Source organism: Sciurus vulgaris, assembly GCF_902686455.1.
Source record: "Sciurus vulgaris genome assembly, chromosome: 3".
Lineage (NCBI taxonomy): Eukaryota > Metazoa > Chordata > Mammalia > Rodentia > Sciuridae > Sciurus > Sciurus vulgaris.
The window spans coordinates 166,286,998-166,312,478 of NC_136463.1; the positions used below are offsets into that span (position 1 = coordinate 166,286,998).

The 25,481-nt window shown below is 34.5% G+C and overlaps 1 protein-coding gene and 1 long non-coding RNA gene across 7 annotated transcripts in view; one reads left to right on the top strand and one right to left on the bottom strand.

The window, feature by feature from the left end:
* SPAG16 (sperm associated antigen 16) overlaps positions 1-25,481 on the top strand; it is a 1,132,889-nt gene that overhangs the window by 853,321 nt on the left and 254,087 nt on the right. For 4 of the 5 annotated variants that reach the window (XM_079132512.1, XM_079132513.1, XM_079132516.1 and 1 more), the window contains one exon: positions 1,189-1,315. In XM_079132512.1, the coding sequence (XP_078988638.1) occupies positions 1,189-1,315 (127 nt within the window). Of the gene's footprint in view, positions 1-1,188; positions 1,316-2,775; positions 5,679-25,481 lie in introns of those variants that run through there. The other variant, XM_079132514.1, reaches the window with a different exon arrangement.
* LOC306656931 overlaps positions 1-25,481 on the bottom strand; it is a 270,014-nt gene that overhangs the window by 181,876 nt on the left and 62,657 nt on the right. The window lies entirely within an intron of this gene.

A 25,481-nucleotide genomic window follows, 5' to 3' on the forward strand; every position in this document is an offset into this window, starting at 1 on the left:
ATTTGAACTGAAATACAGGATGTGCAATTTTTCTAGAAAGAATTTGGGAAGTGAATGAGAAAAAAAGTAAGCTTGATCAAAATGATCAGAACAAAAATTATATAATAATAAGTTAATACTTTTTAAACATTTTAAAAAATTCGGGAATAAAATGAGAGGACATTCTTTGACATGACAGTTAAAAAATTAAGCTGGAGTTGAAAGGGAAACTATACATCAAATTGAAAACAGCATGTATTGACTTATGGTAAATATTAACGATGATTCTGATGTAGCCAATACTCATTCCATTTGTGAATGGGCAAGGAAATTAATGATGGAATGTTGACTGATATAGATCATTAGGTGCTGGATAGCAAAACCCCTCTTACTCATCAGCATTTCCGCAGCTACTGATAAGACGTGGATGCTCAATGAACACCTCCTGATAGGCAGCAAGAAAGGTGTAGATGGCCCTGGAGCCCCAAACCACTGATCCTGGGTTGTTTCCACTACACTGGAAAATACCCACCTCACTTCCATTACACTTAAATCTACCCACTCTTCCTTCTGTTTTGCGTCCCTTTATCCAAGTACCTCCTTTCTTATTCTACCACATGTGGCCAAAACAGGCCCAAATATTTCTACTGTGAATTTTGCCTAACAGACCACAGTGGGCACCTTTTCTTTACAGTCAGTTTCAGCTGGCCCATCATTCTACCACCAACTTGTGGCACATTGTGTCCATCTCCTTCAACCTGTTTTGATTTTTACTCTACCTGGTATATAAAGTACCAATGCTTAACTATTTACAAGCAAATGAAGTGAGATATACTTTTGAGGTGATTTTTTCATGTACATAATTTTTATTTTCACATGTTTGTATGATACATGATATGTGTAGATATATAGAGATAAATTACACAAGTGTATTTTTTTTTACCTTTTCTCATGTAATTAAAATAATGACAGTGCTTTCCTGAAAATATTATCTTCTAAAATTTAGTATAGGATTTCATCTATCGAGAATAGCATTTTATATAATATTATATCCAAGATAAAGCTAAAATAAATATTTTTTGTTTAGAGGATTGTATTTTTGTAGAATTAGTAAAATTATAAAACAAATCATATCTTTTGTCTGTTTCTACTATATACATTTATGCATGTTTTATATATGCATGTACTTTTTTATTTTATATTTTAAAGGGTCACATGATAGCATCCTGTGATGCTTGTGGGGTTATGAAACTATGGGATTTTCGAAAACTCTTACCAATTGTGTCCATTGATGTCGGACCGAGTCCTGGCAATGAGGTGAACTTCGATTCATCAGGTAGGATCCTTTTGGTTTAACTTTTGTAACCAAGCTAAAAGTGTTAATATTTGTTCCAAAACTATTTTGCTTTCCCTTAAAGTTTTTGGTATTTCTTGATATAGAAATTTGTTCTTAACATTATACTAAAATGCATTATAATGTATTTTTTGGTATTTCTTGATATAGAAATTTGTTCTTAACATTATACTAAAATGCATTACAATGTATTATATGTTATCCATGTTACATATCAAATATTATATCATAGAAGAATTATATTAATCATATATTTAAAGAAAGAAAGAGTATGGGAAGTACATGTGTATTAATTTAGATGACACAGGTCTGATAGCTGTGTCACATAGGACCTTAGAACCCACATCCTGTAGAATCACCATTCAAGGTAAGCAAATGGGGTTTTCTGAAGCAAAGTAACTGAGAAGACAGAAGAACAAAAGTTTGGTATAAATAAACTTGAAACATTTTTAAGGAATATTTTAGTCATAAAATTTAATAAATTGCCGCATGTTGTACAGATTTTATAATTAATTTGAAAAATATATTCATCTGATTATTGCAGTTATGTGCTTTGTATTCTGTAACATTATTTATATGTGTGAAAACATTTTTTCTGCACTGATATAGACATTATCAATCAGATAAAACATTTTATCCTTGCCGATGATGAGCTAGTATAGCAACTTCTGCTAACACAGTGATTCCAATGTCCATTTAGAAGATTAAAAAAACAGTTGCATCTATATCTTTAACAAAAATCTTTGCTAAATAAAGATTATCTTTCATTTGCTAGTGTGATACAAGTTTTAACTTTTTTAAGTTTGTGAATTTTTGAAATTCTTTGAGAGTTATTCATGGTAGATCAAAGTTGTAGAGATGGGAAAACCTTCAATTTTGGAAGAGTCAAAAAACAATATATATGAAGGAAATAATTTTATTTTTATATTCCATATTAGTCCTGTAGTTCAGAAAGTATAAAGATACCAGGAGTAATTTTAGCTATAAGATAACTGCTGTGTGTTTCTTGGTCTAGTTTCATGATACTGTCTTCACACCTCTGAAATTTAGAAAATGGTAAGTTTTTTTTTTTTTTATTAAAATGGAAGCTGTGTTCCCATTATAAATTGGTATATACCATCCTAAGAAAAAATGTCTCCTGTTATGTTTGGATGTAAAGTGTCCTACTTGCAATAAACTTCTGCGACAGACAATGCAGAAATGTTAATGGCTAAAATAATAAGATTTTGAGATCTATAACCTAATCAGTGAATTAATACATTTGATGAATTAATAATTAAAAAGGACTATTATACTGAGTGGTAACTGGGCATGGCTGGAAGAAGTAGGTCTGGGGGTTGGGGCTTATCTTATCCCACTGACTTCTCTCTGCTTCTTGTCTGCCTTGAGCAGATGACCTTCCTCTACCACACCCTTCTGCTTAATGTTCTGTTTCACTTTAGGCCCAGAGCGATGCAGTTAGCTGACCATGGACTGAACTTCTGAAACCATGAGTCAAAATAAATTTTTCCTTTTCAAAGTTGTTCTTGTTCAGAATGTTGGTCACAATGACAAAAGCTACTAACAGTGCTCCTTTAAAAATGTTTTAGAAATGTTCCTGACATTAGGATATTTATGGTTTGCCAGAATTCAAAAATAAAACACTGTACAAAATAAAAGATCCTAACTATAATGATTTTATTTTACCCTGTGAAAGCTTATTAATATTTAATTTATAGTTTTGGACATGGAAATCTACACCAACATCATAGCTCTAAATTTAATTTGGTTCTCATAAGCATCTCACATCCCTAAATCCTTTCTTATTATCTTGAGCAAGCATTTAACTATTCATACCTTTGAATTTGAACTCCAAAATTTTAAAACCTTTGGTTGAACTTTCTAATAATAAAAGTTAAAAGTTGTTTTGAGATACTTTGCAACTAAAATAACTGTATATTTTATTGTCATTATTAAATATGCAGCCACTTACTTTTTACTGACCTCGCTATTCACTTGGAAAGTTCTTTATATAGTCGGGCAAACATGATTTTTAAAGAAATATCAGTATCTATCTTCTGTCATACGATGTTAAAATTCTTGGTACAATAGGAGTATTTTTCCTCTCCATGACTGCTGCATTCCTGGTAATATGATAATATTAAGGAAAGTGGGGAAGATCAAGGGTGGAACAATGAGAAACAAAAGACAAAGAGTGTAAACTAGAGACTTTGCTAATGAAAATGCTTTGTTGGTCTGAGGGAGGATAATTTCAACCTGACCTTCTCATCCCTTTGACCGCTTCTTCAAGGAACATACGATAATTAGTTTTAATTCTATGTGCTTGAGAAATTAGTGTCATAAGGCTTTTCTCATTGAATAATGAGAAATCTGTGCTTCTGTACAGTAGTCCTCAATGACTCTTCATTTAAAAAGATTGAAATGTATCAAAAGTGGGTGAAACTAAGGGGAGCAAAAACAACTCTAATGAGAGCATGAGCAGAGAGGTGAAAGTCACAAAGCACCAGAAATTATGTCTATCTCGAGAGAATAAAGGAGACTGCAAACCCAGAGCCAAACACAAGTGAAATAAGGATAGGGACACTTACATCTCTCTCTCTCTTTTTTTGTTTTTTTTGGTATTTATTCAGGAAAGGATTATTTAAAAGAGAAGTATAAGATAATTATATTGTGAAACTATCTGGATTCTGAAAGTAAGAGCAAACTGAAATTAGCAAATTCAAAATATGCATTCATGTGAACATACTTTCACTTATTCCCAGTGGCAAGCCAGTACAAGCCTATTGGATATAATAATTGTCCAAAATGCCAGAATACATTGACACTGCTGACAATAACGAACATTTTGTTGAGTGCTCACATTAATCAGGTTGTGTTCATCCATGTCTCCTGGTAAAAATTCTTTGATGGAATTAAACTGTGTATTTATCTACACCCAGAGCACTATTTGTCACAGCTTCCTAGTGTGAGTGGAGGGTCTGGTCAACAGTCTCAGCTGTGCTCTTGGACCTCAGTAAAAGTCATTGAAAACATATATGTAACTATCATCATTCTATATATTGGTAACATGTGAATTTATGGAGAGCATCTTAAGATGATTCATACAAGGAGTTGTTAGATATTCTAAGTGACCATCATAGAAATAAAAATTTCTAATCATGTTTCATATCTCTGGATCAGTTTAATTGAAGGGCATATTGAGATTATGAAGTTTACTACTTAAAAAATGTTTCCATATATAATGACCAATTTTTATAAACATAAGATTTCTTGTCATTTCAAATCCAAAACAATATAGAAAAAAATTAGAAATGAAGGCCATAAAAAGCTAAAATTGTTGCCCATTATCTTTCATTTCAAATTTTTATGTATATCAAAATTACCTCATTATTTATTAAGCTCATAAGCAAATATTTTCATTTCACCTTTATAAAAGTGAATATGTTCTACTGAATTGTACTTTATCTGTTTTAAAATTAATATTCCTAATAGCAAGTATTTGGAAACCAGAGATATAGAAAAAGAATACAGACCATAATTCAGACTGTTAGGTTTAATCAGCACCTTTCAGACTTTAGGCAAATTACTTAATCTTCCTGAACTAACTTTCCTCATAGAAATAATGGAGGAGATAATTATTGTGCAGTGTTTAATGTGGATTTGAATGGATGATGGTATCTTACAGTCACTGGGAAAGAGTATCTCCAAAGAACGGATTGAGGAGTTCCCAGAGAGAAGGGCGAACTAGGTGTATGTGATGGAAAAGAATTTCAGCACATGCCCATCAGAGGCACAGAGATTTATTTCAGAAAACAGATGCACATTTAAGAAGAATGTGGGCTATCTCAAGGTAGCTTTTGGGTTCCTACCTTTTCTTTTAAAAGAAACTTGGTGAGAGGTGGGTATGGAAAAATATGTAGGAATGATATCAGTCTGGTGATTTCAAGGTGGTTTCTGGTAGTCTGACCAGCCTCTGGATCCTAAGCTGATGTGGTCATCATTATCTGGTCTGTAAACAGTGTTCAAAATACCCCACCTCTCTTAATCTTTACTGGGGGTTTGACTAATACTGCACAGATAGATTTATAGATCTCCCAGGAATTCGGCAGTAACAGGACTAGAAGAGAGACTGGCCTAGGGAATGACAGACCTGGAAAAGCATGTGGAACTTCTGCATTAAAATCTTATCTCCCTACCCTTACTGCATGTCTCCTTCCTACCTGTTTCTTATTTCTTCTATCTTACCTTATCACAGTAAAGAACACTTAGCAGAGTCTCCTGCCATGTTTTATCCTAGAGTGGAAGAGCTCCGAGGGTTGTCTCTTTCATTTTAGGAATAAGAAAAGTAAGTGTGCAAGATGCTTGAGGCTATGTGTCCCTGTGTGAGGTTTCTAGTGACCACACCAGTACCAGTGAATAAATATTAAACAACAGCCACAACCACATTCTCATGTAATAGTAAGTATAAATTAATTGGTTAGCTAAGAAGTAAGCTACATATAATATGATATGAATCACCATCTAGAGTTGAGTTTTTCTGTCGCTATATCAGCAGCTCACACATTTAAGAGAAGTTGCATGTGGCATAGCATTAAGTAATGTTTTATTTGCAAATATATTACTTGTGACAAATACGGATAATCTGTGTTTATAGATGTATACATATATCAGTACATATTTATAACTGTGTTTGTAAAGAGATAAGTGTTTCTTTCTCATTAAACAGAGAGCGTCCCAGTAGTATAAAGCCACAAATTCTGGTGAATATACACTATCTAAATAATATCTCTCACTTGGCACACTCAAAATGCCATATGTTTTACCATTCAAAAATTTATTGCTATTTCAGAAAATGTTAAATGAAATCGCATAGTGAAAGTAATAAAAATGAACTGTGAGAATTTATACATAAACTTTTCCACATCACTCATTTCACTGTGTTTATGTGGGTTAGCAATATTTTTTCCTCCTTTGTAAAAGATAATCCTAGTACATTTGTAAAGAAGTCACATCCCTAGAAAATGCAGAGGCTGAAAGTGGAGCCAGATGGGGACTTTCCAGGAGAAAGCTTATCAGTATCAGATCATTAAAATGGGCCAAGTTTCCCATCATTTGGAGAAAATCCTAAATATTCTCTACAGACTGAACCACAATAGAAATGCTAAAATGGAAGGTAAATACTGACTCCATTGAAAAAACATGAAAAGGATCAGACCTCCCTGCCCCAATTTTTCAAAACAAAAGGAAATTACACCCCCCCCCCCCCCCCGCATCTTTGGTTTGAATTTGATTTATTAGCGTCTATTAGTGAAGGCTGAAATACATTGTTTTCTATTTAAAAGGCAGATTGTGGTTAATCCCTCTGATGGAAGCAGTGAAGTATAGTGGAAGAGAGTGCCCGTTCAGAAGTCAGGAGCCCTGGTTTTGATTTTCTTTCCACTACTTTGTAACTGAATATTTGGTGAGATTTCTAAACATTTCAGTTCATGATATTTGAACTGGGAAAAAGAAAGTGGGGTGGGGGTGGGGTGGGTGGGAGGGGGAGGAAACAAAACAAACAATGATCATCTTGAGATGGTCAGTAAACAAGGGAGGCCATAAGACTGCTCAAGATTACTGCCTGGAGACAGTTTGTAGATCTCACAGGGAGGCACATAATGTGAGTTTGCACATAATGTGAGGAGCCTGAGTGGGCGGTCCTTGGAGACCAAAGCAGGCCAGGACAGTGGTGAGAGAGCAGGGAGAGATCCCTGAAGCACTTGGGTCCCCTCCAATTTCTAGCTAAAGACGAACCAGTTACATGACAGTTTGAGTATTGGAGGAAAACAATCCTGGGAGTTTACATAGATGTAGAAATAATTTGTCTTCCCATCATCCAGAGCTAGAAAACCCTGCCGTTCAAAAGGACAGAAGGTAGAGCAGTAATCAGCAAACTATTTCCATAGGCCAACTTGGCCTCTTTTTAGCTACAAAGTTTTATTGGAACACAGCTTCACCCATTCATTTATGTATTGTCTAAGATTGCAACACAGACTGAGTGACCTGCAAAACCTGAAATTCTTACTGTCTTGCTCTTCAGAGAAATATTTGCTAAGATAGAGTGCTGAGATAGGTGTTGCCCCACAGTGAGGCAACTTTAGCTCACACCTCTGGAGCTGGGCCCTTCATTAATATCTTTTGAACCATATGAATTGGCTCATGTATGAATCTGTTTAATCCACACTACAACTCAATGAGATTGTTATTCTTGTTCACTTTTTAGAAATAAGGAAACAGAGATTCAGAGACATGAATGCTCTCCTCTCAAAATCACCTCCCTAAACAAATCTGGAGTTGAAAATCTGAGCCAAGAAGTTTGAATTTAGAGACATAAACTTGATATTATGATTTTTATTGTAACTAGAGTGTTTTATCTTATTACATTAGTTAGGAGAAAAATATATTTTCTGTGAACATTGAAATAATCCCATTAATGATTTCTTGGAAATGTTTTACTCGAAGCTAAGACAGAATTCTGTTGTTGACATTAGTTATCAATTAGTTGTCTCTGGAAAGAGAAAAGGAACAGAGACTCTCCCTGGTGTTGTCTGCCAGGTGTCTTGTGTGTCTTATGTACAGGAGGCATCCTAAGTATCTTTATGCTCCTACTGGGCGCTGGAACTTCAGTGCCACACAGTAGTAGAAAGTCCCATCCAGGTAATTAGAGCTGAATTCTGTCAGCCCCTGCAGGGCCATTCAAATTTTGTCTTTTATTTAAAGCATGGCCTGATTAAAACTAAAAATTAGAAATTTAAATAAGAAAGGAAGAATGTAAGCACTTCTTTTATCTCTAACACTCAGGAGGAGCTGCCCATTCTGCCATGTCCCACTCCTTGGGACTGCATCACAAAAAGACAGGACAAAACATGAGGGAGAAAAGGTGTCCAGGTGACCCAATGCTATTATTTTATAGTCCCATTTTTCAGTTCCCTGTTTGAGTGGTCTTATGGTGTGTACAAGTCAATTTTGTTCTTAAGTAAAATATGGGTCCCTCTGATACTAAAAAAAGCAAAGGAAATCAGGTCCTGAAGTCCTTTGGATATGCAGGTCTATGACTAATATCTGGAACAAGGTATGCTATGCTCTAGGAACTAGGCTTTTTTGATCATCACAGCACTATGAGCTGGGTTTCATTTCTCCCATTTTAAAGAGTTTTGAGAGCTTTAGTTACACATTCACATTAATACATTTAAATGCTTGTGCAATTCTGTTAAAGCCTAAATTGCATTTTGCTTAATTATTATAAAATCTGAATGATAAAGAAAAAAAAAAAAAACTGGTGATTCATAGGGACTGGTTTTATTTTCTTTCTGTAAAATTAACTGTTTTTTTCTCTTTGTTGTTGTCTTACTATTCTCTTGGCTAGAAGCTATTTACCTGCTGCAAGTATGGTAAATAATGCACCAATAATAGTGGGGTACCTTAGACTTATTCACCAATGATACATTAGTTCTTGGATAGCTCATAGTAGTAGAAAGTGTTATGGCCATGAGTCTCTTCTAACAAGTCTAATGCACATTCTGATTGGTTGGTGACCATTGAGCCTCTTCCAATAAGTCTAATGCTCATTCTGATTGGTTGGTGACCATGCCATATGAATTATTAAGTATTTAGACTGTCACCCCAGTAATGGATCATAAATTCTGAGAACTGAAATGCATTTGAATTGCATAATTTTTGATGGATGAATGAAAATGAGGGTAACTGACTTCTACAAAATATAATTGAATTTATATCAAGTCTTCTTCCTTTCAAATATGTTCAAAAGACTGTATATTTAATCTAAAGATAACATCACTGCACAATTCCTGCAGCCTCCCTCTTGGAATCGTCCTCATAGCCTGAGGATTAATGCTTTACGGTCCCTAAGATCCACAAATCTTTTTTTCTAGGTCTGGATTGAATTTGTAGAAACATCCCATGAATCAGAAAAGGACATGAGTCAAGCACAAGGGGAGGATCTAAAAAATAAAATTATTGTTTGTCTATGATTTGTAATATGAAATTGAGCAGGACAGCTAACCTCCCTTGACCTTAGTTCTGTCATACATAAAATGAGAAGTTTGGATTAAGTGACTTCATCAGGTTTACAGCCTAACTTTTAGACAATTTTTATTGCAGTTTCCTATGTTCAGTATAATTAGAACATGGTATACTGGGATGAAAATAATAATACCAACACTGAAATGATCCTTTTAAAACATAAAAGTGAAACATCAAAATAAAAGTAAAATATTTCACTTTTCACTGGTTCAAAAATGAAATAGAATTTGATACAAAAATCAATATTATTGAAAAATTGAGCTTTAGATTTAAATGGCAGTTCTATTGTTCAGCAAGACTAAACTGTTGTTCTCACATACTAGCAAAACATATTTATTCTCTCTAGCAACAGGAATTTGGGTCAAAAATTCACAAATTCCAACATTTTAATAAATTAATTGTTAGATCAAAGTCTTCCTATAGAATTCTATGAGATAATAAGACTACTAATTGTGGTTAAATCAGAGAAGAAAATAAAATATTTGCCTAAAAAGTTGCAGTATTACCAAAGGCCAAACGTTTTCTCTGATTTTTGAGTGCTAATTCACAATAAGGGAGTAGGGATAGGGAAGAATAGAGTTACTTTAGATTAGGTAGAGGGGAGTGAAGGGAGGGGAGGGGCATGGGGGTAGGAAGGATAGTAGAGTGAAACAGACATTATTACCTCATGTACATGTATGACTGCATGACTGATGTGATCCTGTAATATGTATAATCAGAAACATGAGAGATTACACTCCTTTTATGTATGATCTATCAAAATGTACAAATGCATTATACTGTCATGTACAACTAATTAGAATGAATAAAATTTAAAAATTAAAAATAGTTGTAGTATTATACAGATGCAATGGCCTATTGCAGCCATAGTTACATGAATGATACAAAGTCACACTTTTGTTAATTCCTCCATTTTTGCAGTATTTTAAAATAAGTATAATTTTGATAGAGTTGCACTGCATAAAAGTATAATCATAACATTATGGGTACAGATAATTAAAAGGCACATGTAATTCTTTCCTTAAATAAATAAAATATTTCCTTGGAAGTTCTTTTTTTTTTTTTACAAAGTTTATGTACATATTTACATACAAACAATTTAAATCTAGCACATGCTTAAATAGCAATGAATCTTAAATTAATGTCATCGAGTTTCATGAAAATGTATTGTGCTCCTTATTTAAGAAGATTGTTTCAAAGGTATTTATGGTAGTTATATGCATGTAAACAATAAATGTGCTAATGCCAAATTATTTTTCAACAAGTTTAAGTAAAATAATTGGAAAATATTTTTATCTGTCTAGCAGGTATGATAAATGAGTTGTATAACTAGTCATTTCTTAATATCATATAGGAAACAAAAAATCCCAATGCATATAATTAGCTATGCTGCTAAATTTGTAGATACAATGAAAATTTTGTGTATATTTTAGCAGAGGTCATTTGAAATGTGGCAAATGACCTTTTTATACATATCTTAATGAGTGAAAATGCATTTATATAAAGAAATAAGACAAAATCAGAATCAGACTTTTGAATCTTTCTAAGGGGTACACATTTTCAAAATGTAAGAAGAATATGTTATTTTAATCAAATAGCATGCACTAGTTATTGGGTTAAAAAGTAATAGTTAAAATTTGCAGTGCACCCATAGTGCATGGCCCAAAGTCAAGAAGTCTAAGAATTTGTCTTCCTTTTAATAATCTGTGTTTACAAAATTGAATAGATAATCATCTTTAATCTGCCATGCCGATGTTTTTAATAGGATAATCCTTTAAGAGAAGTTGCAGTTCAACAGATGTGCAAATCAATCCAGAACAAATAGCACACTACTCTTGGAGATGGAGCCTGCACAGTTGGCACTTGTGATAACCTGCAGTTATATTTATCTAAAATTGAATTTCAAACAATATTAAAATATGATTACCTCAATCCGATTGAGCCCAGAAGTATCTTTATTCACTTGTAATGTAAGAAGAGCATAAATAAAAATTGCTCAGTATCATCATATAACATACCCTACTATGCACTCTTCCACCCACAGGGAAAAAAAAAAATGAAATAGTGTATTATTATAAAACCAAAGCTCTATAAATGTTTTGAAATGATGAGTTTGATAAACATCTTAGAATAATAGATATGCCTTCTATCCAAGAATTTCATCATTCCCTCTCATTTTTGTTGGTATGATAATAGAAATTAAGTTATTTCAATTGGTGAATATTTAGTGTAAGCCTCCTATATGCTGTTTACTATAGCAAATTCTGGGATTCAGTGATGAAGAGACGCTAAGACTCTGTTTATAGGATAAATTGAAACAAAAATATGAATTTGCAGATAATACCAAGGAGTTCTATAAACCATACATTAAACTCTTTTGCTTGTAATATGCTATATGTGTTATTCCAGTGTTGTTTGTAAAGAAGAGTACTTGTAGGGATATAGGAGTAGAGAAAAAGATGGGGGGAAGTCCTATAAAGTAGTTATAATCACCATTCACGTTATAATGGACTTAATTTAATTTACGAATCAGTACTCAGTTTGACTTTTGAGTATGCCTGCTTCCTTCTGCTATCCCTTCAGTCAGTATGCCTTCCATAATATTTAATTCGTTCCTATATCCATACTGCATTAGGGGCCATTTATCTTTACCCAAACTATTTGTAATAATGGTGCTTCTGCTGCTTCTAATTCTACTTCTTTTCACTTACTTCTCTCTCTTAGCTCCTTTCTCTTCATTCATCATCTTCTACCTCCTTCTTATTTAGGTAAAAAGAGCTCAGAAGTAATTATACTTCTCTACACGAGTTAGATAAATATCAGATTTACCATGTGTCATCTTTATGGCTGTTTTCAAATGTCTTTGGTATGTTTTCTTAGATTTCCTAGGGTCCTCAAAGAATATATCCATAGAATTATTTTGTGTATACATCACTTAAGATTTCTAAAAAGTGTATTTTGCTGTAAATTCCATTAAATTTATTATTTTTTCATTCTATATTATGTTCTTAAGTTTTATCCTATTAATATTTGATGATCAAGTTCATCAATTCCCTCTACTGATGAGTACTATATTTTAAAATTTATTTATTTTGATTCATTGCACACAAATGGGGTACAATTGTTGTTTCTCTGGTTGTACCCAAAGTAGAGTCATACCATTTGTGTAATCATACATGTACATAGGGTAATGATGTTAGTCTCATGCTGTTGTTTTCCCCCCTCCCCACCTCTCTTTTTTCCTCTATACAATCCATCCTTCCTCTACTCTTGCCTCCCTCCCACCCCCACTTATGTATCATCATCCATTTATCAGAGAGATCATTCAGCCTTTGGTTTTTTGGGATTGGCTTATCTCACTTAGCATAATATTCTTCAACTGCATCCATTTACCTGCAAATGCCATAATTTTATTCTTCTTTATGACTGAGTAATATTCCATTGTGTATATATACCACAGTTTCTTTATCCATTCATCAATTGAAGGGAATCCAGATTGGTTCCACAATCTAGCTACTGTGATTTGAGCAGCTATGAGCATGACTCCCAAACAGGACTCCTTAACATGACTCACAAAGCACAAGAAATAAAAGCAGGAATCAATAATCAAGATAGATTCAAACTAAAAAGATTTTTCTCAGGAAGGGAAACAATCAATGATGTGAAGAGAGAGCACTACAGAGTGGGGGAAAATCTTTGCCACATACACTTCAGATATAGCACTGATCTCCAGAATCTATAAATAACTCAAAAAACTTTACACCAAGAATACAAATAACCCAATCAACAAATGGGCTAAGGAAATGTATAGACACTTCACAGAAGATCTACAAGCAATCAACAGATATATGAAAAAATGTTCAACATCTCTAGTAATAAGAGAAATGCAAATCAAAGCTACCCTAAGATTCCATCTCACCCCAATTAGAATGGCGATTATCAAGAACACAAGCAACAATAGGTGTTGGCGAGGATGTGGGGAAAAAGGTACACTCATACATTGCTGGTGGGGTTGCAAATTAGTGCAGCCACTCTGGAAAGCAGTGTGGAGATTCCTTAGAAAACTTGGAATGGACCTACCATTTGACCCAGCTATCCCACTCCTCGGCCTATATCCAAAGGACTTAAAATCAGCACACTACAATGATGCAGCCACATCAATGTTCATAGAGTACTACATTCCATTCATCTTTACACCTTATTTATCCATTGCATTAGTGACACATGCTTAAGTCCCTGCTATTCCTGGTGTTCTGTGCTAAACATTCTCACATGGATCCCAGTGATGGGCTTCTGGGAGCCTTTCTCCTGGCATATATTCAGGGATGGGATTGCTCTGCTTTAGAGTGAGCATCTTTCAACATTAGTAAATCCTACCACATTGCCCATTCACTATTTCTGTACTAGTTGATAGTTCAAGAAATTTCATTCTCAATATTTGGTAGTGCCAGTCACTAAATTGTTTCCCCCTTCGCCCAAATTCATATATTTAAACCATAACCTCTATATTTGGACCATATATGGAGATAGGGTTTTTAGAAGGTAATCAAGAAATTTATGAGGTCGTAAGAGTGGGGTCCTGATCCAAATGAATTGGTGGCTTTACAGGAGCTCTTGCCAAGCTTGCCAAGGGAAGCCAGGGAGAGGACACAGCCAGAGGTAGCTCTCCGCAGTCCAGACCTGACAATGCTGGCACCCTAATCTAGGACTTCTAACCTCTTTACTAAATGAAGTAAAATAAATCTCTTGTTACCGAAACCACCTAGTCTACGGTATTTTGAGAATGCAGCTTGAGGAGGTTAAAATCAGGTAGCATTTGCTCTTCTAACCCTGGCAATATAGTGGGCTTTGTGTACTTCTACATCGTCCTCAGCACTAGTGATGTTCAGCATCTCTATTACATATTTGTCAGTCTTTTCTGGCTTCCTCATCTGTGAATTACCTTTGCCTAGTTTTGCTACTGGATCTCTTGAGTCTTCGGAGTTGCTGATTTTGCAGTAATCTACGTATTTATAGTTGTTTTAAATATTTTAGCTTTTTTTCTCAAACAGTTGTCTATTTAATGATTTCACCCATAGTGTCTCTTATTGAATTGAAATCTTAAGACTTCATGAAATCATAACTATTTTCTATCATCATTTATTTTTTGCAGCAGAGTATTGCTTTAGAATACCCTTCACAATGTTAGGTCACAAAAAATTCTCCTGTATTTGCCTGTCTTCACTTTATGTTGGTGCCCTTTAGGTCTTCGACATAAGGTACAAGAAGGTGTCCTTAGTCAATATTTTTGCAGTATCAAACAAACCTGTGATCTTCCTTCTAGGAACATTTGTAATTTGTTCACTTATAAGGGAGCTTCAGGATAATTTAGGCCTAATAAACTTTCCTAGGCTCAGTCCATCCCCAGATATCTTCTAATTCTAGATTTTAGGGCCTCTGTATGTGGAATACGTTGTCTTCATAGAAGCGCAGAGCTGGGAACAAAACACCAAACTCTGCAATAACATTTGATTCATTTTTAGATGTCACAAATATTGTCTACACATTTTATTATTAAAAGAGATTGTTATAACAAATTATCTTAATTTTTAAATGCTTGTACCTTTGGTGGGATCTGGGAAATTAAAATCTTGTCAAAAGAGAATAATGTGTAATTTAAAAGAGAGCCAATATATTCGACGAAGTCAGCCACTAGATTGGTTTGCTGTTAATTATGGATGATTAAACCATAGTGAATTGTCCTAAAACGTGGTGTGACCTAAGTCACAGACTCAACTGTGTAAAATATAAAAATCTAAATGCTTCAGACAGCAAATGGTAAGATTGTGATAAGGGACAATTACATAAACTATGTTATCTCTGCAACACTTTCTTCTTCCAAAAGCTGACATGGTACTGCTATATGAGTTGCTGAGTTTGTTGAAAAGGAGATAGTTCATGGATTTGCTACTCTTCAGGCTCACATCAAGAAACAATTTCCCCATCAATAGCTCTATGCCAACTTAGAGATTTTGCTATTGCTAACATTTAAAGGTCTTAACTTTACTATTGTCTTCCTGACAGATATTTCATGATTAAATTATTTTAAGACTATCCTTCAAGATCTTTGCACCTGCATAATCTTGTACGAAAAAAAGCATTTCTATTTTGTTTAAAATTATGGATTCGGTAGGAATTTTGGAGCATTTTGTTTATGCAGTCTGAAATTCTGAAGCAATGGAAAACAGTGCTTATAAATCTCATCTCAACATGGAAGAGCTCTTAATTTAACAATATACTATATTGTTATAGCTCATAACTACTCATAAATTTTCATATCATTCTACCAGCATATTTTTTAATGCTTAGTCTTGTGAGTTTTTTTCATGATCAAAAATGACTTCTATTTTAAAATATTTTATATAAAGCCAAAATTGGTATCTAGTTTGTTTGAGACAGTTGAACAAGGTCATATATTTCTAGAATTATCACCTCCATTCTCCCTCTGCCTAGACACAAACTACCCTGTAATTTTTCTCTGTTCCCCACCACCAAAATTGTAGTCCCAGTTAAATATTATTACTTATAAGAAAACATTGGCCTAACTTTATAGTTTGAGATGGCCAATTGATCATAATGTGATAAATTTGTTCATGTTAGTGCTTAATAACCCTGTCATGTGCCAGTCAACCAGATTTATACATTGTTCTGCGGTTTTTAGTAGTGATGGCAGAATTTGTTTTAACAAAATCATATTTGCTACAATTCAAAGTCAATTAACTTTCTCATGTGATGATATTAGAGATTCTCATTTAGATGCCCAATGATAAAATGGAGTATTATTCCTTAATAATTATAAAATAATCTTCAAGAATAATTCAAAAGAGCATCTTTGAATATCAATCATGATAATCTCTGAAGATAATTCAAAAATAAATTAAAGGTCTCAGTATAAGACTTATCCAAATGCAGTACCTCAAATCCATTTAAGAGAATACCATGTGACCATTAAAATAGCATAAATATGTATATAATGAAATGAAAAGATTTTACAATACACACATTAGTCCCCTCCTCCTTATCTGCTGTTTCACTTTTCATAGTTTCAGATATTCTTGATCAACCACTGTTCAAATATATTAATAGAAATTTACAGAAATGAGCAATACATTTTAAATTGCCTCCTGTTCTGAGTAGCATGATGAAATCTCATGCCGTCCTACTCCATCTAGCCTGGAATAGGTCGAACCCTTTTGTATGCTACCAATCGAGAGAAGAAACCATATCGTGTAAATGTTATTACAGTATATTTGTATGATTGTTCTATTTTATTAGTAGTTAATTTCTTACTATGTCAAATTTATAAATTAAACGTTTTCCCTAAGTACGTTTGTATAGGAAAAAGCATAGCATATGTGGGGTTAGATACTATCCCCAGTTTCAGGTGTCCACTAGAAGACACATGCACAATAGGGGAGATGATGTAGTAAAAGTAAACTTAGTGGTAAAAGAGAGTTTAGGACATGATTTCACAGAAAGTGTCTAGATAGACTGACACATGGATGTTGTACTCCCTATTCACTCATCCATTCCATGTCCTTGGCCTTCCTCTGCTCCCTAGGAAGCTGACTTGCCCTTTGACATATGTTTAGAAATGGCCAGGAGCAGGCTCTGACATGAGACTAGAGGGCAGGAGGAAATCAGTGGGAGTATTTACTCCATCCGCTCACATCCGGCTTGGTGCATTCATAGTAGCGGCTACACTACTTGCTCTATAGCTGCAGCCCCTATTGGCAACCTAGCTTCCAAAGCTTCAGTTATTAGCCAGAATCCAGTTGGGTCATTTCTTCTCTAGTTCTCTTCAAGCTTAGTACTAAGTTCCCTCTGTTTCTAATTTTTGTGTTTATTTTCTCAATTATTCCTCCATTTTTGTCCCCGCAGTAAATGCTCCCTTCATTAATATGTCTTTTTGAAGCCTCCATTTGAGTATGCACTTTTTGTTTCCCGCCAGGGCCTTGACTGACACAGGTGCACTTAAAGTCATGACATCCAGCAAAATGAGTGTAGGCATTTTCTGGGAAGTGTTTCCCTCGCATCTAAATTTCATCAAGTAAATACACAATATTTTTCAACATGAAGAAAATAAGATAAAAAATGTTCCTATATGTGAAAAAAGGGGAAAAAACATGAAAATAAGTAATGTTGATAGGAAACCATAAAAAGTTGGAATCTTTTGAACTCATTATGATTGGCTAGATTGTGTAATAATTCTTGACATTCAAATTTAATCTCTACTCATCTCCAAAAATATGTTGGAAAGAAAGGAGAAAGGCAGATAAACATGACTCATCAGAAGCCAAGTGAAAGTTTATACCTTATAGGTTGATACTTCATATCTCTAGCCTCCATTCATGTCTGGAAGGAAGAGAATTTCCACTCTACTATCTCAGGGTTAAAAAGTTTTAAGTGAACTTCTAGCCCCTTTCAGCTCCATCGCTATCCCTTCTTCCTCCCTTCCTCTGTGAAAGGAGTGTCCCACTAACTGACAAGTTCAGAAGGAACCAAACACAGCCCCTGAGTACCTTCCACTGGTGGACTTTCTCTAGGGACAGCCTGTCTTCTGGTCACACAGGTTTTTCCATCCATTGCTGCCAGCAGACATCCCCAGTAGTAGAGGTCTGAGTTATTACAACTCTACTAATAACTGAGTGGGCAGGTTAATTCATTTTCAGAAGTGTTAGGTGCTTGCAAGGCTGCACATTCATGTTATGCTTTTAATTCAGCTAGATCACATTATTGCTGATATTTTGATCTCCATTCCTATAAATCCTGTATCTATCCCTCAAGTGGTTCCAAACTGGAGAGGAGAGAAAAGGATATCGCACTGATACTGTCAAATCACACTATTCAAATTCCTTTTACATAGCTACAGGAGGAATTAGTTTTTTTTTTTTTTTTCAAATGCATTTCTTTGTTATTCTAAATAACCACTGCAGACAATTTTGAACAACAATATAAAATATATAAAAGAAAAATAAATCCTATGAAACCATACTAATCAGCTAATAATTCATATATTCCTCATGAAACTATGTGTAAAATTGCAACATAATATGTATTTATAATATAATATTATATACTCAATTGTTTTCGCTTTATATATAAAGAGGCAGTATAGCAACTAGGAAAAAATGGCCTTTGAAGTGACACTGACTGATTTTGAATTCAGATTCTATTACTAATTAGCTTTCTAACCTTGGGCAAGTTTCTTATCTTTCTATGCCTAAATTTCCCCCTCTGTAAAATGAGGATAACAAAATAGTACCTGTTATGGTTTTTGTGAGCATTAATGAGATAATCCATGTAAACATGGTGAACAAGGCACATTCTCTGCCCTCATTGCTTACATTCTAATAGGAGAAGCAGGAAAGTAACTATCTGCCTCTATCTCTCCCTCCATCTCTCTGTCTCTCCTATGTGTGGACACAAGCACAGACAACGGACACATACACACAGGCATTCATAATCTGTACAGGAAAAACAAAACCATGTTCAGTGTGTAGAGCATGTTATGGTTTAGAAACGAGGTGTGTACCAAAAGTTCATGTGTGAGACAATGCAAGATTGTTCAGAGGTAAAATGATTGGGTTATGAGAATCTTAACCTAATAAGTGGGTTAATCCACTGACATGGATTAACTGGGTGGTATCTGTAGGCAGACAGGGTGTAGGTGGGGGAAGTCATTCCCTGGGGGCAAACCTTTGGGGTTTATATTTTTTCCCTGAAGAGTAGAGCATCCCCTCTGCTTCCTAATTGTATATCCTGAGAGGCTTCTTTCCACCACACACTTCTGCCAAGATGTTCTTCTGCATCTTCTCAGTCTCAGAGCTATGGAGTTAGCCAACCATGAACTGAACTTCTGAAACCATAAACCAAAATAAACTTTTCCTCCTCTAAATTTTTCTTGCAAAGTATTTTGGTCACAGTGACAAAAAATGGACCAAAATAGAGTGAAAGATTGTGGTGTTGATATTTCAGATGGGATGTACAGGAAAAACCTCTGGGAAAGAGCAACCTGTGTGAAGTGAAGAAGCAAATCATGCATAGGTTTCAGCAGAGAAAATTCTAAGCAGGGGACTCAGAGGAGACAGACCCTGAGTTAGAGTAAGGTTGAGAAGGCGTGACTGTGTGATTGCAGTAGAATGAACAAAGGCAGTGAGGGATGTTGGGCAAGGTGTCTAGAGCAGAGGGAGGCAAGCTTCCCAGGCAGACTCCAGGGTCTCTGTACCAGCCACACTACAAAGGACGTGTGGACTGGTGGGAGAACACAATTATGGGACGCTGTGACAAGACAGCCTGAGCAACTGTTTTCACTTCAAATGCATCTACTTCACCAGAGGATTTCTTCTGTGGGATGCAACAATTCAGTGTAGAATTAAACATTTTATTTCATTTGCAAAATTAAGCCATCATGATTTTGTATGATATGTTCCAATTTCTTCTATTAGTGATTTCCAGAAACACCAATCTTTCTTTTATAGGTTAGAACATTAAGTAAATTCTCATATAAAATAAGATGCCCAGAAAATAATTTGTTATATCATGTAACTTATAATTTGATAATACTTGGGTATTTATAATCATATTGTAAAAGTCATCATTCCTTGGAGTATCACAGTATTTGAGATGAAAAATCAACGCATGTATTTGATGCTAACCAATATAGTTTAATTTTGTGCTACTTGAACTCCTCATTTTGTATTGAGAAAGAATATGTTCATAATTTGACTCTTTTATTCTAAGAAAGCAAATTAAAATTCAAAGTGTTAAGCTAAGAAGTGAGTTGGGGAATGTTTATTTTAACTTTCTTTAGTGCATTTCTGTCCCAAAAGTCAGGCAGTATTTTGCATTTTGGTCATTTTTCTTTTGTGGAGATAATGAGGGTGGGGACTCTTTGCAACTGCAGGCAATTGCTTTGAGCTCTACACACTTTGAAGAGATTAGCCCCATTGATATTCTCTTCATTTTTTAGAAAGAAATGCTGCCTTCCCCTGAGTATAGCAAGATGGACAGCTATTGAACAGAAGCTGCTTTTGTCTAGCAGATAGTATGGTATTAAATATTCTCTTCTCAAAGACGTATATACAACATCAGAAAGTTCTCCAAGATGCCTGGGAGCCTCATTACACTGATTGCTAATTTGTTTGAGCCTGCAAAGTTAAATTTGCGATCATTTGCCTAGAAAATATCCTTTAAAGATTTAGAGACTGAATTGTTTTCTTATTAAACTGGCCACCTTGGTGATGAGCAAAGTTGAACATATCAAGGAAAAGAGGAAGTGGGGTTGGCATGATTTCTGCCAACAATACAATAAAAATATACAAGAAAACTATTTGGAGGCCTGTCCACCCAGCAGGACTAAGCTGGCCAATGACCTGCCTCTCCTGTGTGAGCCTTTCTTTGATTTAAAAATGTTACAAATTGCTAGAAGTTGGATGAAGCTATATCAACATTAAAAATTTTACACCACTTGACTCCACATGCATTGCTATTTCAGAGAAGTTCAATTAGTAAAAATATTAATTCGAATGTCTTTTCTGTCATTAAAAATTACTTTCTGTGGGAGAGGGGTATATGTATGTATATATATATGTGTGTATATACACACACACAAACACACACACACACACACACACATATATATATATAGAGAGAGAGAGAGAGAGAGAAATTTATATATATGTAATTTTAGTACTATGGTTCTATCTAGAGTCTGGATTAAATACAAGAGCCTCATCTGCTGATTAGCTTGCTCCAGCAGACAATCAGATTGATATTGAAACCTTCTAAAGGTCATCATTTCTTTTTCTGAAAAGCATCCCTTGAAGTTCAACAGCTTAGCAAGTTCCTGTTGCCTTTGCATCTCTTCCTCTGTTATACTTACAGAAAAAGGAACATTTATTCAGGGAAGGTAATAAAAAACCTATGATTTAGGAAATAGGGTTATCATCAAATGACTCTTTTATTTATGCTATTCAGACTGCCCATCTCCAGGATATCACAAGTATTGATCAATTTCAGGTCAATTGGACGTGTGAAATAGAAGTGGCATGCTATAAGCTCATGATTATGTCCTGTGGTTTGAAGGAGTGAATTTGATTACATCACATGCTGAGGTACCTTCTTTGGTGCTGTGCAACTGTAGCAGCCAGTTTTCCTAGGAAATAACCTGTGATATAGTTCTAGCCACTTCACAGTGTTAGGAATTAAAAACTACCACCTCCACCATTAGAACTTTTTAATTCCAGTTGAAACTATATCATCAAAGATCCTGAACAGGCTCCCATGTGGTACAGGGATAAAGAAACAGGGATGAATGTGGATCTTCCTGAAAGACAACTGGGGTCAGAAAATTGTCATTCTGCCTTTATATCACAGAACACTTCACAGGATGCCAATATTTTGTGACATCTTAACCCTGAAAACTAGAGTCAATGAGGTTTTTGTAAGATCATTGTGACTTTCAGGAAATGGGATAAAAGTAAGGAAATTCTCATCTGAAGGTCTAACTTTTATTTGGGGCCACCACCATAGTTATGTTGGACCTTAATTATGATGGTAACTACTTGAAAGAGCCAATTTTTTGCTCCTTTATGTTGGACCTTAATTATGACGGCAACTACTTGAAAGAGCCATATTTTTCTTCTTTACAAATAAATTTCTAATGGGTGTTTAGAATGTCCACACTCTCCTTTTTCAGTATTCTTTCCTTTGATTTACAGAACTGTTCTTTTGCTGCACTTTGCTGAGTTATTTATCTTCACCTTATACATATTCTAGCATATTGAAGAAGTATTCATTGATAATTGCACACACAAAAATGTTGTTTACAGTACTTTAGCTCTTGTCATTGTCAGTATTTTTTCAAAAACTTTTTGGATAGTTTCTGAAAAGTTCTCACTAAACTCATTTAAAGTTCAAATTCTAGCATGTTTTCCAGCAACTTCTCTTGGCTTTAAAAGTAAACTTCAGCTCCTTATAATAACACTGTGTAACAGTAAATTAGCTCCACTCTTGTGTAATAAAAAAGATTGTATCTTGTTCCATAGATTGAATGGTTCCAGAAATTATTTAAAAATCAAGCTTAAAGATACAAATTTCCAATTGAAAACATCAAGATTGATTGAGGTTCTTTAAGAATAATAAAGATTATATATTTTAAGAAAAAGTTATTCATGTCGAAACAGTTCAGTTAATGTTACCTGCAAATTTTAGCATACTTATAAATAATAAAAAAATCAATTAAAAATAGTTCAACAAAATTTGCTTCTCACATACATCAGTGTGAAGAGGACTCTGCTGCACATAGTCATTCAGTGGCTCAAGTAGCAAAGTTCCTACATTTTTAAAATCAGCTTCACATATCACTGTGGGCATCAACATCTAACCAGTGGACAGGAAAAGGGCAGAAAGAAAATGAAAACTTGCTCCTTAACTCTTACCTTTGCACAAATGTAGTATAAATGTTTACTACCTGGGGCAAAGACCCTTAATAAATATCTACTTCCTTCAGTTGGAAAGTGCTACTTTCCAGGCCCCACCTATATGTAAGAAGACTGAGAACTACATTTCTCTGCCTAGCAGTCAATTTCTAGAAGCAACTTTACTCTACAGAAGAGAGTCTAGACCATTGGTGGAGAGCTAGCAGTACCAACCACTCTACATAGTTATAATTCTTGGGTTGTAACCAAGAGAAATGACTGTGTTATCTCAGCTAAGCAAGGATTAGAGGAACGTGATACAGCTGGCAAAATCTAAAAAGATTTTCAACTTAAGAGCCAATCATTTGAAATCAGAGAAGTTCTGGGGATGAAAGACATTGGATGAAGGAACATGGTCTTTAGTGTACTGTCAAAAAGGTGAGATGGCTCCAGCACTAACTCCACTCAAGATGAGGATTGAGAGAGAACAAGGCTGATCATCTGTACTTCCCCTTTTATTGGCTAGTGGAGACTGGTATACCTTGATCAACCATCCTCCATGATTGGATCCAACAGGGTATGGAAAGACCCTCAAGGCAAAAACAAAAAAGAATTAATGTAAGAGGAAGAGATGATAGAAGATAGGTAGATCAAACAATTTAAATGCTTTTGAAAAACTGAATGTTCCAGACTACTTTTAGTTTGCTGAATTCCAAAGCAAGAAAATAGTTTTTGATCTGAACAGTAAAAAGAAAAAAAAAATTATTAATATTATTAGTTCTGAGATGCTTTTTCCTTTTTGTTGCAATCTGATGACCTTGCATAAAATGTTGTACTCCTTAATAGCTAAATCTCTTTAGATGTAGAAGTGCAGATGAGAATACTTTGTCATGAGGGGCAATAGTGTTTGAGTACAGAGTGGTAGGGAAACAACAATGAGAACAACAATGGTGTATGCCATTTTATATGGTGTGATTTCCTTGGAATATTCTCTAATAGTAAAAGATTGCTACTATTTATATGTAAGAGTGTGTTTTGTCAAGGAGATATTAGAAGGTACTCATTTGGGTCTCACTGAAAAATACATTTTTAACTATTTCTAGACTGATTTCAGATTATATAGACACTTATTAAATTTGTTTGTGGATGACAGTGTACTCAAACATAACATTTTCCACCATTCCCTGACACAGAGCTATGAAGTGAAATAGACCCAAATGAATAATATCAAAGTAGATAAAAGATACTATTACAGATAGGAAGTGTTTTTTCCTTCTTTCTTTCTTTCTTTCTTTCTTTTTTTTTTTTTTTTTATAAAACAATATTATTATTGGAGTTTGAGGGGCTGTAAGTAGCCCTACCTGAAAAGGAATACCAGGTTTGGAAGTTACAGGTCAGCCCTGTAGGAATTATGAAAATTACAATAAAAAAGAAATACTCCAAACGGATGCTCCTCTTATCAGTTCACTGTACCCTGTAGTTGTGTTTTTCCAAGTAGGTTACTAAGTTGTCTTTCAAAGGTTTATTTTAGCAAATGGCTGTTCTGTCTATGCACAAAGAAAGTGATACAATCCTATAATTTTGTAGATTTTTTAAAAAGTAAGCTAACAAAGAGATGCCTTTACTTTTCCTTTGATTCCAAAGAATGTATAGTTTCATATTCTTTTCCCTAAGGAGCTCAAAGAGATAATCTTCCCCTGAATCTTTGATTGAGTGTCTAATATAAAAATAGTCCAGTAGTGGTCAATTTTGGAAATCTTCCCATGCTTTCTCACTCTTCCATGAGAGATTCTAGTGGTATTTTGTTTGTGTGTACACACACAAAGAGTTCTTTATCAAAAAAAAAAAAAAAAAAGAATAGAAGTATTATCCATTCTTTGATGTTATTCTTTTTCTAGGCATTATTAGCAGATTTCTGGAGTTAAAATTTTATCCTAGATTTATTTTTACATATCTATTTGTAGAATATCAATATTTGTTTAATTAGTACTAAACAATGACTCCTGGAATGCTCATAAACATGGAGCAATTATTAGAAAATTAATTAAGATTACTTCAAGGGTTGTGTTTGGAATGACAGTCTGTTCATGGCAACTTCTTTTCAAGGATATGAAGTTGTTGTCCTGCTTGACACATGTACCCTCTTTCCTATATAAATCACTCAAACCCCTGAATTATTTTGACTTCTTTTTCTTAACATATGGACCATTACCAAGAGCCATCTATTTGGTTTGCAAAAATGCTTCAAAATGTGCCTCCTGAGATGAACTGTCTTTGAGAAGACTGACTTGATTAGGGGAGCTCCCTTTTCTGAAATCCTTAATGGGACCTGCCACTTTACCAGCCATTTCTTAGAATTGTAGGCACTCCCCAGGATTCTCCATCTCTCTCCATCTATCACTATTCTGCCCAGCTAATTCCTATTTTTTAATATTTAATCCAAATGGTACTTTTTCTAACATCATTCCTTTACTTTTCCTTCCAATGTTGTCCCTAGGCAAAATAAAGTCCTTTCTAATCTGCATAAGAATTATGCTAGAGGTAGCCTTTTGTCAAAAAGTAAAGCTTCTTATAGAAGTTACTATATTTGTTTTCCAGTTTTCATT